Genomic DNA, 15,444 nt, shown 5'->3' on the forward strand with positions numbered 1-15,444 from the left:
GCCTCCGGGCAATCTGGGCAAGGGGGAGCATATAGATGTTAAATAACATTGGGGAGAGCACTGCTCCTTGGGGAACTCCACAGACCAGTGGGTGCCTTTGGGACTGCTTCTCCCCAAGTGCCACCCTTTGTCCCTGACCCTGGAAAAAGGAAAAAGCCATTGCCGAGCCAGCCCCTGGATCCCCACATCGGCGAGGCGGTGGGCGAGCAGCTGATGTTCGACCATGTTGAACGCCGCCAACAGATCTAACAACAGCAGCACCACCGTCCCACCCCGATCCAGATGCCTCCAGAGGTCATCTGTGATGGCGACCAGTGCTGTCTCCGTCCCGTAACCCGGGCGGAAGCCGGACTGGAAGGGATCTAGAGTGGAAGTGTCATCCAGAAAGCTCTGCAACTGTATCACCACCACCCTCTCTATTAATTTGCCCAAAGCGGGCAAATTGGAAACCGACCGGTAGTTGGCCAATTCGGCCAGATCCAGGGATAGTTTTTTAAGAGAGGGCGGACCATCACTTCCTTGAGAGCCCTTGGGAATAGGCCCTCAATGAGGGACCTGTTGATAATGTCCCTAAGGGTGCCTCGAAACCCCTCGCGGCCAGTTTTATTTAGCCAGGAGGAGCACTGATCAAGGCTGCATGTGGTTGGGCGTACCGTTGCGATCAGTCTGTCAACTTCCTCTAGGCTGAGAGGCCCGAAACAATCCAGAATGGGACCAGAAGACATGCATGGGGCCTCGAGTTCACATACTGTCTCAAGTGTGGTCAGGAGGTCGCGGCGGAGTGACAAGACTTTGTCTGCAAAACGGCTCGCAAAAGCCTCACAGCCTATATCCAATTCCCTCACATTTTTCCTGCTCTGAGGCAGGGTGGTTAAAGACCGAATTGTTCTATACAGTTGTGCTGGGTGCGAGTTTGCAGACGCAATCGTGGCTGCGTAGAACTCCCTCTTTGCAGCCTTGGTTGACATCTCATACGACTTCATAAACGTTTGATAGGATGCTCTTGACGCTTTGTCGCGAGCCCGCCACCACCGTCTCTCTAGCTGTCTGAGCCTTTGCTTCATCAGCCTCAGCTCCTGGGTATACCAAGGAGCCAGCCTTGAGTGAGGGTGTAGAGGGCATCTGGGAGCGATCTCATCAATGGCCACCGAGAGTCGGCTATGCCAGTCCTAGACAAGCTCATCTAGTGAGCCGCCAGGGGGCAATGGATCCCGGAGAGCCATCTGAAGCTGCAGTGGGTCCATTTGGCTTATGTGTTTCAAGATGATATGCCTTATGTGTTTCAAACACCTGCAGGAAGAGGAAGACCATTGTAAAGCTACTGAAACTGTTTAAAATTAAAATATGTTGGTAAATAAAGCTGTGGAGACACCTTAGTATTACATACCTGCATAGTATAATTCACTCCGGCTTTTATTAGATGTTTAATTAGTTCTGCTGAATGCTGGAAATGGACTTTAGCTATGGGACAACAACACCTGAATGTTAGTAATAAGCATTATTAATATGAATCAGATCCTACAAATTAGCCTAACAATGTGCAAACGCTCACCTCGCATTCGCCCCTCACCCCAGACAACAGGCTTCTATTCTGAAATTCAGGCATGCCAACACATGTGCTTGATAATATAAAATGTGTTTGCTTGGCAGTTTTGAGAATATCTTTCTTCTTTTCATGGACCATGGACTAGGGCAGATTGCTGTTTCAAACTGATTCAGTTCCAACTCATTAGGTAGCCGTATATATGACAGTATTAGTGAAACCCAAGTTAACACTTTTATGCCCACTGACTTCATTTGACTATAGTTCTGTTTAAGTTTGAACTGTAAATCAGTACCTGCTCCTCCAGTCTAATCTCCATAATGGAGGAGAAAATCCCTAACCATCCTTTGAGGATAATAATACTGACCTACCTTACAGAGTAGCTGTAAAGATTATTGAAATAGTATGTGAAGCATACTACTATTTAAATATGGTTATAGTTCTCTTAATATACTGTTTGAAAAGATTTCAGAGTTTCAAAATATGAGTACTAGTATATTAACACAACTTAACGTTGGCCGGTTTTGTAGATGGAAGAACAGCATAGTTATCAAGCATGTCATCCTGAAGACATTATGACCTTATTCTTCTCCATCATCATCTGACATGCAGTCTTAGAGACACGATGACACTCTCATGCTATTATGATGCCTAGGAAATGGCTGAAGCAAGATTATAGTAGTGATACTTATTGAATGTGTATTATTGAATGTCCTTGAAGCACATCATCATCTTTTTTTTGGGGGGGGTATTTTTGCATTTTGTGTGTGTGCGTGTGTGTGCCCATGCCTGGAAGTCATAGCGACCTCTGGAGACTCCTCCTAGGACATGGTGGATGTTCAGAGAAGTGGCTTGATAGCCTGCCTCTGTCTTCCAGCCCCGGTATTCTCTGGAGGTCTCCCATCCAAATACTTGCCAGGGTCGGCCCTGCTTAGCTTCTAAAATCTGACAAGATCGGGCTTCCCTGGGTTATCCAGGTGAGGGCAAGCACAACATAATCTTGATCAAAGAAATTTCAGTTGGGGTTTCCATCCTAAATGCACTTGTCTGTCAGGACAGACAAACATGTTCATATCTTACCGCTCCATTAAAGAAACAGTTGGGCTACCAACATATGCCTCCATTCACAATGTCATTATCTATATTTGGTTTGTGCATTTGCATACATTAAGGGGGAAATGAAAATTGATATGTTAGTTCTGATCTGAAGAGGTCTATGAAAGACAAACACAGAATCATGTCACAGCATAATGATTTTGTGTGCCCTGAACTGTCATGTTCTCAGGGTTGAAACCGATCTATGATCAGGCTCATCTCGTTTGCATTTTCTGAAAGCTAATGAACAGCCATACATCCTTGTGCCTGTTATTTGCTGATTTACATAGTTGTGTCCCACTTTTCTGAAAATGTTGCCAATGCTGTCCCAGCAACCCCTCCCCATTTTCAAATCAAGGTAGAGCTGTTAATTGGCATTAGAAAAGCTACTTTGAAACTTCCTAATTATTATTTACAGCTTGACCCTTAGACTATGTATTAGATCGGACTAGACTGTCCTTTAAAACTTATTGGAGAAATCCTTCTGTGAAGATAAAGTAATGTCCTTGTTTTCTTAGCTGATTAATTTCTTCAGCATTGGTAAGGTTTATTTATAAAAGGATTTATTGGGATGTGTGACCCTGCTGAGTCAAACATGAACCATTTTCATTTTTTGAAAGAGCTTCACCTTTTACTTAAAAAGTCAGCTAGGGACGAGTTTGTATTATTGGTCAGATTATGAATAGAGTAAGCCAATCAGATGAAGGGGAAGGTTGTAGGATTTTATTATTTCCCCAGAGATAGATATATTCCCCTCCTCTATGAAACAAATGTTAGAATTCCCTAAATTGATATCTTTCTGCTTCCTCCTACAGCTTCATACACCACCCCATAAAGCTGCTGTAAAAAGGTTAAGGGATCCTTGGTAATAACGTGTAAAGAAGAAGGAATCAGCAAAAATCCCCTCCATTCTCCTGGGTGAGCTCATCTGGGTGCATACGCAGAAGAAATTATTGTGCTGTCTTAAGCAGGGTTCACGGATGAGGGGAAAGGGTTATTTCTACTGATCTCCCTTCAGGCTGCAGCATGATGCACTGTATCCTACCCTGCTACTGATGATCCCTTAACCTTCAAGAGCAGTTTTTCATGAGGTACCAGACAAGTGAGATTCATTGGCGGTTCACAAGATGCAGCCCGTGATAATAAAGAAAGGATTTGCACTAACCTATCACTGTGTTGTACCACTGAATGCGTGTCAATGCAGACCCAGCTCATTAATGTATTAATGTTTATTAAAAGTAAGTCCACAGTTTTTAATTATTTATCACTAGGAGTAAGGCTTGTTGTGGGAAGAAATATAACGAGCTCTAGAAGGAAGCTCCAGGTGAGTGTCCCGGTGGGGCGGCAGAGGGGAGGCAAGCCGTGTTTATTATAAGGCAGGGCTGTCTCAAGTCATTTTGCTGCCCCATGGGTAGTATGGGAGGACAGCCTCATGGTAACAGGTATGGTTCCCTCCACCCCTGACTTATGTTGATTTGGGGTTATGCAGTGGCAGCTAAGGTAGAAAAGCACCTCCACCTATGACATGTCTTCTGGGTTCCAAGGGTCTGGAAAGTGGTTCCATAGCCAGTTACAGGGTTGCCAACTCTGGGTTGGGAAATACCTGTAGATTTGAGGGGTAGAGCCTGGGGAGGGCAGGGTTTGTGGTGGGGAGGGATGTCAGCAGGGTATAATGCCATAGAGTCCACTGCCCAAAGCAGACATTGTCTCCAGGAGAACTGATCTTGGCCATCTGGACATCAGTTTTAATAACTGGAGATACCCAGGTGCCACCTGGCAGTTGGCTTATGTTAATTTGGGGCTATGCAGTGGCAGTTAAGGTAGAAAAGTATCTCCTCCTATGCCATGTTTTCTGGGTTCCAAGGGTCTGGGGAAAGTGGTTCCATAGCTAATTACACAGTTGCCAACTCTGGGTTGGGAAATACCTGTAGATTTGAGGGGTGGAGCCTGGGGAGGGCAGGGTTTGGGGTGGGGAGGGACCTCAGCAGGGTATAATGCCATACAGTCCACTGCCCAAATCAGCCATTGTCTTCAGGAGAACCGATCTTGGTCATCTGAAGATCAGTTGTAATAGCTGGGAAATTTTCTGTAGGGGAAATGATGGTGATTTCTGGGAGATCTCCCAGGCCCCACAGAGAGATTGGCAACTCCAGTAACCATTTAAGGGAAGATTGGGGATGTATTTTACCTCAGGACACATTCAATGACTTGCAACAGCAACCTGTTTAGTATGTTAGAGACAAAGGCCAATCGGGTCACATATGCAAACGACCTCTGTGTTCCGACTGGCTATGGGGGGGGGAAGGAACAGCAAACTGTTTAGAATGTTGGAGGCGGGACTCAGGCAACACAGCCAGTGGATAGGGACAGCTTGTGAGCAATGTTCCCTCTAAGCTGAGTTAGTGTGAGCTAGCTCACAGTTTTTTAGCCTCCAGCTCACGCATTTTTGTCTCAGCTCAGGAAGGGTGGCTCCAGAGCAATCAAATTTACGCAGTAGCCAAATTGCTCGCTCACAACTTTCATGCCAGTAGCTCACGAGGTAGAACTTTTGCTCACAAGACTCCACAGCTTAGAGGGAGCCTTGCTTGTGAGTGATACATCATGGAGCCGACTGATTTAGGAGCATGTGGAATGTTCAGAAAGTGCCACCCCAATTCACAATTATACCTGGTGCAGGGTTCTTCTGTTCTGCAAGAGATGTACATACAGAAGAAGCACATCATGAACAGTGATAGGAACCCAATGGAGATAAGTGATACTGCCTCTGCCCTGTGTATGCCACCTACCAAAGAGTCAAACATGCCATTTCTGAGCTGAGACAGCTGTAGTAAGGAGCAGTAATGAGTTGGGCAACTAGATTCCAAAATATGGCTGCACATGGTAGGAAAGAGGATGGGACAGTACTGTACAATGGGAAGAATTCACTATTTGGCAGAAGGATGTTTATGTGGAGGTTGAAGGATACCCTAACAAATATAGTAAATAATACTGACGGGCATGGCACAAGGCTGTTAGACAGAGCTGTAAACTGGAGATACTGCAGAATTTGTTCTAACAGTTGGGCAAATGTTAATAATTTTATCCTGCTGTGGATGCATGTTGGACAGAATAAAGTTTACATGATTTTAAAATATTTTAAATAGAAAGCCGGATATATTTGTTTTCATATGATTTTTCTCGTGTATGTGTATACACACGTATCTCATGAAATACACATTTAGCTTCCTCAGAGGAACATGAAATGCCCTAAAGAAAATAATGGAAGATCATGATATGGGTTGCTGAACATATACAGCTCCAGAATGAGATGAAGAAAGAAATAATTGCTCATCATTATAAAAGCACCAGAACTGTTAATACACTGTAAAATGTTGAATGCTAGAGTTGTTGCTTGCTTCTGTTTGCCAGGGGCAGAATAGGGATTGATTTAAATGTAGATTAAATATTGATGTTGTCAATTATTAACATCTATTGCCTTTCACCATTAACATTGTTTTATAAGATGTAAACAAACTGCTACTTATGGCTGCTTAGAGTTACAAATATTCAGTTATGAGAAGTGTCACCTGTTAAGATCTAAAACTGACAACTGAGTTTGACAACTGGATCTCTAGGGGCAGACAAAGCTCAGCCTTATCAAGAACTACACACGCTTGCTCCATGCCTATCTCTTGCTGAAGTTCTTTGTGTGACAAGCTACAACTGCAAATGGAGTGGCTTTTGTAAATACTTACTATCAGCTGTCCCGTGGATGATTAACAAATTTCCTTCCTTGAAGCCATGAATATTGTGTAGTACACTGGATGCCTTTAGGAAAGATACACACACAGGGACACACACATCTGTAACTGATATAGATTTCCAATGCCCTTGCCATCCCCATACATCCAAGGTCCTCACTGCAGCTGGCTTACCTGATATGCATTTTCTTCCTTAGATGGAAGACCCAGGTATCTTTCTGAAAAAGCTGACGCTGTACATGGAAAGCAAAAAGAAACTATTTCAACTTGTCTTCAAAAGAGGAGTCTTGATATTTATGGCCCTAATTAACGGATGAATCTAAAATAATAGAGAATTTAACCAAGTCTGATCGAATAGTTCCATTGCTGATTGAGCAGTTCCATTACCCATCATGTAATGTATAAATATAGAAGGGGAAAACCCCATGGATCTTCCTGCCTTTGAACAAGTGGATACAAAATACTCACCATATAATCTCATGTCTGTAATTGGAGCTATCACAGTTCCACACTTGAAAAGTCTTTCATTGGACTTCAGAATCATTGATGAAATGTATCCTCCATAGCCCTACAAAACACGCTAATGTGAGTAATTACTGCCAGCTACAGCCTTAATGAAACCATACGTTTTTATTTTAATTGGCAAACTTACATACTGCTTTTATGTTTTAAAAATAGTCCAAGTGGTGTACAATAAAAGAACAATAAACATCATCGTCACAACAATAATAAAAACATAATTGGAGAAAGCAAAGGCTTGAGCAAACTACAAGACTATCAGAGTACAATCGGCTGATGAGGAGGATCATTGCTCCGGCTCGACTGATTTGAGGCCTAGTGCATTGCGGAGTCTGGTCTCGTTGGACGTGGTTTGTTCTTGTGTGGGGTTAGGGTTTCGTGGGGACTGGCTGGGGGTCTTTGTGAAGGGCAAATCTTTCTTGCCCTTTTGCCGACCTTCCCCTCCCCCATTTTTCTCCTGCCTGCCCATTTTTCCTCCTCCCCACTCACTCCGTGGTGGGCCTTACCCTGCCTTCCTTGGTGTTTGGGTGCCCCCATTTAATCTTTCATGGCAGCCTTAAATGGGGTTGGCTGTGGTTCATATACTGCATATGTGGGTGGCACCATTTTGTTTGCACCATTTTCATTGGGCCGGGATGGCGTCTGGTAAAGGGAAGGGTCCCACTAAGGATTCACAACCCACTTCCAAAGCTACACTGAAAGGTGTGCCTGAGGTTCACTCCTCCTCAGATGAGGAGGCGATGGAACAAGAGTGCCAGTTGATTTTGGAGCATCTGGAGGCGTTGGAGAATGCAGGGTGGTTACAGTTGCATGGAGGAGGGTGGAAATTCCTCGGTCAGTGCAACGGGCTCATTCTTTCTGATTTAACCAGTCGGTGTTGGCCTGTCTTGCAGCCTTAGAAGGATCTTCCACCTCAGCTCTTTCTGTGGGTAGCGAAGAAGCGGGGCTTGATCAGAGAGCTGCAGCACTTGAAGGTCTGTGACTAAGGCTGCACCCATTGGCATGGCTGCTGTGGCTGCGGAGGGGACACGTAAGTCAGATGCTTCTTCTGGGGGCACAGTTTGGCCTTGGGGACGTTGGGGTCTGGCTGGGAATGGCAGTGCAGCAGTGCCTAGTGCCCCCTCAGGCAGTAGTTCTGGGGCACCACTGGTAGTGCCAGATCAATGGGGTTTGATGCCTCCCCCTTTCACGGGAGCATGGCCTTTAGGGGCATGTGAAGTGCTCCCGGAGCAGCTGCCTTCTTGGGGCAATTGGGGTTATGGGGCTGCTGGTGGAGGCTCCTTTGGCTCCATCCCTTTTAGCACTATGCTTAGGGGGGATGTCGGTATGCCACTTAGTGATTATTTGACCCTGGTGACTAAGGAAAATTCTGAAGGGGGATTTTGTTGATGTTTTCATGTTATTATTCAGGGAAATTGAAAAGAAAGACAGAGATGATCTTGACGAGCAGGATAAGGAGAGGCTGAAACGACAATGTGTCAACCACTCATGGGCTAATTGGTTGCCTGTTTTTTTAATCTATGTGGGAATCCTTGCTAGGACTCACTCTGTGAGGGCTGCTCCCTGTTTTCAGTACATAGACATCATTTATCAGGCTTATACTGAATTTTAAGGAGGTGCCTGGCTACAGTATGATGAAGAATTCATGATGGGGGTGGTGGTTAACCCTGCTCTGCCATGAGATCAGATACATCAACACCTCTGGCTCCAACTTATGGCCCCAGCCAAGCCTTCCTTGGGAGCACTCAGACAGCGGCCACATTATGCAAAAAGCTGCTGGTGTGACAGCATCTTGCCTCTGGGGGCATCAGGGTGTTCAATTACTCTGCTGGGAATTCACTTCACAAGGGGTTTGCACACACAAGCCCTGTAAGTTCAGACATGAGTGCCCCTTCAGTGGGGGTTCCCATGCTTTTACAGCTTGGTCCAGAGCAAAGCAGAGGGGTGGTGGCAAGCGACCAGGAGGCAGTGGCAACTCTCCCCAAGGTGTTGGAGAAGGGTCCCAGCCCTATAAACGTGACTCAGCTTAAAAAAATGGCAAGCCTCCTGACCTAATACTGTAGATAGTTTGTATTTGATGGATGGTTTCACTAACGTTTTTAGGATTCCTTATACAGGTACACAGAAGGCCTTCATGGCTAAGAACCTGAAATCTATTGTGGGGCTTGAGATAGTGGTTAGGGATAAGATCATGATGATTAAATTAAATTGTAGGGCTCTGGGTATACATAGTATTAAAGGAGGGCAGAATTTTGGGCCCCTTTCTGTCTCCCCCCATTCCTACATTACAGGTGTCACCGCTAGGGGTGATTCCCAAGAAAACTGAGGTTGAGTATCCCTTGATACATCACCTGTCCTTTCCTAGAGGCAGTCCAGTCAATGACACTATCCCAGATCGCCTGTGTAAGGACCGTTATATTTCTTTTGATCAGGTTGTCAGGGTGGTCCGGCGGTGTGGCCTGGCAGCTGAGATGATGAAGTGTGACATTAAGCCAGCTTTTCGCCTGTTGCCGGTGCACCCGGGGATTTCAAACTTTTAGATTTTGCCTTTGAGGGTTAGGGCCCTTCCTATGGGATGTTCTATTCCTTGTTCTGCATTTGAGTGTTTTAGTTCCTTTTTCGAATGGGCACTGAGAGTGAAGGCTGGGTTGAAGGATACTGTTCACTATTTAGATGAATTTCTTTTTGTAGGGCCAGCAGGGTCTGAATGGTGCCAACATCTACTCCAGTCCTTCACTGAATTGGCTGGTGAGCTGGGGGTCCCCCTAGCTCATGAAAAAAAAAACTGAGGGGGCATCACCCATTTTGACCTTTTTGGGGATAGAGTTGGACACTGTTAACCAGACTTCCTGATTACCAGAGGCTAAGTTGTCTCAGTTGCAGCCTCAGGTGGCTCTCTTTTTGTCTAAGAAGGAGGCTACTTCCTGGAGTTTTAGCAACTAGTGGGCCTCTGAATTTTGCTTGCCGGGTGGTAGTTCCTGGCAGGGCATTTTGTGTTGCCTATGTGGTGCTATGGTTGGGCTCAGGAGCCCAACCCACAGGGTTAGGATCAATAGGGAAATAAAGGAAGACCTGTAGGTTTGGGAGACATTTTTGGACATATTTAGTGGGGTTTCTTTCTGGAAGGAAGACTTGCACTTGCAAGGGGGACTTCAGGTGACCTCTGATGCCTCTGGATCAGTGGGTTTTGGGTTTTACTTCAGGGGTCACTGATGTGCCACTGACTGGCCCGAGGCCTGAGTTGCGAGTGGACTTTGTTGGGATTTGACCTTCCTTGAATTTTCCCCTAAACTAGTTGCCCTGTGGATTTGGGGGGAACAGCCGTCCAATAGTACAGTACATTTCTGGTGTGACAACTTGGAGGTGGTTCAGGTCATTAACTCTTTGACCTCCAACTTTCCGAGAGTCGTGAGTCTTGTGCGTCCCCTTTACGCTATGATGTTTGTAGTTGAATGTTCCTTCCCTTGTCAAGCATGTCCCAGGGGTAAATAATGGGGTGGTGGACACTCTGTCTCATAAACAGATGGAGAGGTTTCATCAACTGGCGACTTATGGCAACCCATCTCTCCTGTGGTACTAAAAGGGCTGTTTGGTACATGGACACAAGTGTGTAGCTCTGGCTTTGAGATTGTGCTATTTTATGCTGTCGCACTGACTGCATTTTTTTGGCACTCTACAGGACAGTGAGTTGGCTCAGCAATCTCAGTCAGATCCTCGGAAGAGGGCTCTGCAGGTAAACAATATTTCTTTTAAGGGCAACAACGTTGTAATCCCAGTACGGTAGTCCAAGACTGATCAAGAGGGAAAAGGGCATGAAATAGCCCTTGCCATTTGTGCCAACAGGGACCTCTGTCCAGTCTGGGCTTTGCACAGATATGTTGGTCAGCACGGCCAGGATGATGGTCCTCTATTCCTTCATGCAGACAAGTCGCCATTGACTAAATACCAGTTCTGGACAGTGACATCAAGGGTCATGACTAAGTTTGGCTTATACAGTGTGCTATTTGGCATGCATTCATTTAGGATTGGAGCTGCGTCCACAGCTGAGGCCATGGGCTATTCTGCCACAGCCATTCAGAAAGTAGAGTGGTGGCATTCAGCCACCTACAAGCCCTACATTTGGCCTTTGATGTCACTGTAAAATAGTGTTCCTTCTGATGTTCTCCTAATTGTTTTCCTGTTGTTGTTTGGCTTTAGGTTTGTTGGCTCCTGGGCGGAGGCTTTAGATTCTGATTGCTGGCCACAGCATGGTTTTCTGGGCGGCCCATCAGGTGGAGAGATCTGGAATGGGCTTGCAGCTGGGCTTGAGCGACTGTGCCGTTGTTGAATGGCAGGTCAGACGGGGCCTTCGTTGGACTGGGCTGATGCCCTTGTTGTTTGTGAAGTGGAGTGGCCCTCCTCCTGACATCCTGGTCATCCACTTGGGTGGCAATGACCTGGGGATGGTAAAGGGAAAGGCTCTGATCCTGCAAGTGCAGGCAAACATGCAGGACATTGTGGCACATTGGCCCAATGTCAGGCCGGTGTGGTCAGCTATTTCGCCCCGGCGGGTGTAGAAGTGGGTTTGTGATCCACACGCCATTGAGCAGGTGTGGAAGAAGGCTAACCACAAATTGGGAAATGCCATGATGGGTGGACTTGGTTTTGTCATCCCACACCCTGGCATTATCCATCTCTACCAAGATGATGGTCCATCTCTACCGAGATGATGGTGCTCATCTGTCTGAGACTGGGAATCGCATTTTCATAGAGGATTTGAGGCAGAGGCCAGATTGTCGGCCAGTGTATGTGCCAGATTGTCGGCCAGTTTGATTAGTATAGTTTGATGTGTGTGTTTTGGTAGTTTTTTTAGGGTTTAGTCTTCAAGTTACTAAACTCTGGCCCCGGTCACACGTAAGGATTTGGGCCGGGAGAGGGACGAATCGGGGGCGCAGCAAACGGGTGCGATCTCACCGCAACATCTGGGAAGCAGCGCTCACCTGTCCGTGATCCGGCCCTTCAGGCCGAAAACCCGCTGCAAAAAAGAACCACCCCTAGAGGTGGACTTACCAGAAAGGCCGCGGCAAGCGCAGCCGTGGGATCGCCGGCACGTCCTTCTGTCGGCGCATCCGAGGCTCCTGGCTGAACTGCGCATGCTCACACATGCGCAGGTCGGCAGCCTCCCTCTCTGTGTCATGACTTTCTCCCCGGTCTCCCCGGCATCTGATTGTGCCGAGGAGCAAGTGCACGGCAGCTCACGGGATCTGTGTGATCCCGCCGCCGCGTGCCTATTTTTGCTGGCGCATTCCCCCCCCCCCCCCGCGGGCGCGGAAGGGCTGTTTCAGCAATGATCTGTAATAGAGACAGTAATAGCATATTATTACAAAGAAATATTTTGGCAATGTTATTTGCTGAAAGAATGTTCATAGTTGTTACTATTTCATTACAGAGATTTAAAAACAGAATATAAAATAAGCATTATTTTTCTTATGGCTTGCAAATGTCTTTTTATCCCTCTAATAATACTTGCTGGAGGCTACACTTTTTATCCTGTTAATCTTCACAATTATAATTTATCTTGCAGAGGAAATTCAGCAGCAATATAAGTTGATAAAACATTAACAAGACTCTATGAGCCCACAGCATATTTGTTGTCCCTGCATAGGACACCAAGAAAGAAAAGAGGATACTGGAATTACTCTTTCCTTCTTAATTACACAGGATCAAAACATGACTCAAACACAGGACTTTGACCTCGGTAAAAGATGAGACACGTAACTAGTAAAGACTCTGAAAACCCTAAGGATACATGGTAATTTTTTCCTTGCATGTGGTTCTCCTTTTCAGATTTACCTGACGTAGGAGGATAGAGGCAGGTCAGTTTCAATCATCATGTAGATGCCATTCTATCAGACTCCCTATGGAAGCCACCACCCCATCAATCAGACATGCAGAGAAAATCTGTCAGCCACACACAGATTAATTCTACATGCGATAGAACAGTATGGAACATAGTGGAGCGATTTTAAATGGCCATAGTAAGTACAAACAAATCCTAAGAGGAGAGGCAATGGGTGCTATACAACATGGTGTTTCTCAGGAACAGAAAAATTGCAATCACACAGATGTGTACACTTCGTATGTAAATACAATAGCTGGCAATAATTGTCAACCGATCATACACACAAGCTATTATAAATTATTTTAGGGCTACCAGGTCTTGTGAATGACCTTTAGGTGCAATAAGTTAATGCACTGGCGTAATGCAGCAAGCTCTTCTTGGAAACAAAACAAAGAGAGCTGTATTCTTCAAACCTGAGGTAATCTCATACAAACTGTTATCATACATTTGAGGCATTTGTACAAAGCATCTGGAAAGCACTCTTGGTTATGCCACATTTCAGTCAAGAAAAATATCAAAGGTTAAAAACAGCAAAGCAATCAGACCATGCCCAAGTCTGCTTTATCTGATACATCAACCCAAAACATTTCTTCTTTGGGAGGTATTGATTTTTATTATATTTTTCTACTCACGTTCCAGTGCACACTTGGATTTTTCTATAATGAGGCACTGCACAGAACGTCTGGCGTCCAATACATTTCAATCTATTATTTCAAATTAGGAATGTACCAAAATAGAATAAATGTTTGCATATACGTACTCTACAGCTGCTATCTGATCCTTCACTTCGACTGATCCTAAGGAATGGTGGACTTCCTGAAGAATCTTTAGGCCTTGGAATCCACTCCCTCTTCCATCAAACCGAGCTACGATGATATTATCAGAGTTGACAAGCACAGAATCCCAGTCGATGTGGAATTTATCTGAAACCAACTGGCTGCCTGGAGCTTCATCACTGTAAATACCAACACACCAGACACAAACGGACTATTGACAATGTGATGCACTTTGCAGTTCTTCAATATTTTATTTAACCTGGGTGGCAGAGTTCTCTCAGAGTTATGCAATCCAGGTGAATTATTGTCAGTTTAATCTATAACAGCACATTAACTGATGCTATTATCCCTTATGGGAACAGTAAGCAAAAATAACTTCTTGAGCTCTGCGGAAATAACACACTGTTCACCTCTTTAAACCAAGCTGTACTTGCTGCATCAGGTGTGTGTGTGTGTGTGTGTAAAACAGAAATATTGGACTGGGGGAGAGGTAATAAATTCACATGAAAATGAAGCAACAAGATTGGATAACATTTAAAAATATATTAGAATTAGAATTAAAACCAAACATTTTTTTTCTGCTGACAAATGGCCTTTTACGGAAGTTGAAATTCATAGGCAGCCTCCCAAAATTTTGGTAAGTCACTTCCTTTTAAGTACCAGAGCTGCTTTGCTGGAGGCTGGTAGTATAAGGGGAGGAGAAGTAAATTCCTAGATTTTAGGACAATTCACAGAAATCTGCTCTTCAAGCCCGTACTATCTGAGATGACGTTCTTTACCAAGCTCCTATTCTTAGTTTTATATTCACAACCCCACTGGGTATGCAGTATAAAACCAGTTATAAAGGAACTCCAAGTGATTCATGCATGTCCTTTCCATATTTCTATGGCTTTCTGCAAAGGCAAAGAGGGAGCCATCATATTTTCCACCAATATGGATAGTTTTGATACATTTGCTCAGCTCATATTTTTCAGCACAGTGAAAGCTTGAGCATTTCACCATGGAAACAATCAGTTTGCCTGTTATACAGGATCCCTTTTACACAACAAAGAAGATTATGCGAGTAATCATCTATCACTTGCTAAACCACCACTCATTTCAATGAGGTCAGTGAACTAATAAATGATACTGGTGTACAGGATCTTACAGTACAGGAGGCTTAAAATGGAGTGAAGGTCTAGGTTGCATCATTGTTCTCTGACTCCTAATACCTGTAGTTCAGAATATTTTTTTTACAAACTAACTCCAGGAAAGTTTCAGTTTGTTTCTTGTATGAAATAAAATTAGGAAAACTTTTTGCTCATTTGTTTTCAGAGTTTGGGAAAATACAAAATAAGTGTAATTTATTTTATGATTGGGAAACAGAAAATTCTAGGATTGGAGGAAAAACACTTCAAAGAGACTGATACATTGGTAAGATTTTTTTATTATTATTATTTCAATGACAAAAGATTATTTTAAGCATAAATCGAGTAAATAAGCTAGCTAGCAGGAGCCAGTATAAAATATCTCTGAAGACTATATGTCACTGAAATTAAAATAAATGTGAAATTGCTTGCATGTTGTACGGAAACTAGATAGGACAGTATATATAGACACACTCTCAAAAAGACAGAGACAGAAATAAGTGTGTTAAGGAAGTCTAAACTTAACAGATAATGAGATATAAGATAAAAACACCCATATCCTTCAATTATTTTTTGTTTCAGAAGATTTTTAACCCCTGCAATAGGAAACAACTTATTGCTTTATTACTTGTTATTTATTTCACTTGTACCTTTCCCCTCAATGGGGACACAAAGTGGCTTACATCATTCTCCTCTCCTGCATTCTGTCATCACCTCCCTCCTGTGAGGTAGGTTAGGCTGATTGTGTGTAGGGTTGCCAAGT

At 44.4% G+C, this 15,444-nt stretch overlaps 1 protein-coding gene across 1 annotated transcript in view; it reads right to left on the minus strand.

The window, feature by feature from the left end:
- Positions 1-15,444, minus strand: part of DPP10 (dipeptidyl-peptidase 10 (inactive)) — a 240,468-nt gene that overhangs the window by 3,274 nt on the left and 221,750 nt on the right. The window contains exons 18-23 of the mRNA XM_015423766.1: positions 13,508-13,733; positions 12,631-12,654; positions 6,847-6,946; positions 6,553-6,611; positions 6,373-6,445; positions 1,388-1,461 (exon numbers count right to left, since the gene is read on the minus strand). Coding sequence (XP_015279252.1) covers positions 1,388-1,461; positions 6,373-6,445; positions 6,553-6,611; positions 6,847-6,946; positions 12,631-12,654; positions 13,508-13,733 — 556 coding nt within the window. The remainder of the gene's footprint in view (positions 1-1,387; positions 1,462-6,372; positions 6,446-6,552; positions 6,612-6,846; positions 6,947-12,630; positions 12,655-13,507; positions 13,734-15,444) is intronic.

Source organism: Gekko japonicus, unplaced genomic scaffold (assembly GCF_001447785.1).
Source record: "Gekko japonicus isolate JY-2015 unplaced genomic scaffold, Gekko_japonicus_V1.1 scaffold2080, whole genome shotgun sequence".
Taxonomy (NCBI): Eukaryota; Metazoa; Chordata; class Lepidosauria; order Squamata; family Gekkonidae; genus Gekko; species Gekko japonicus.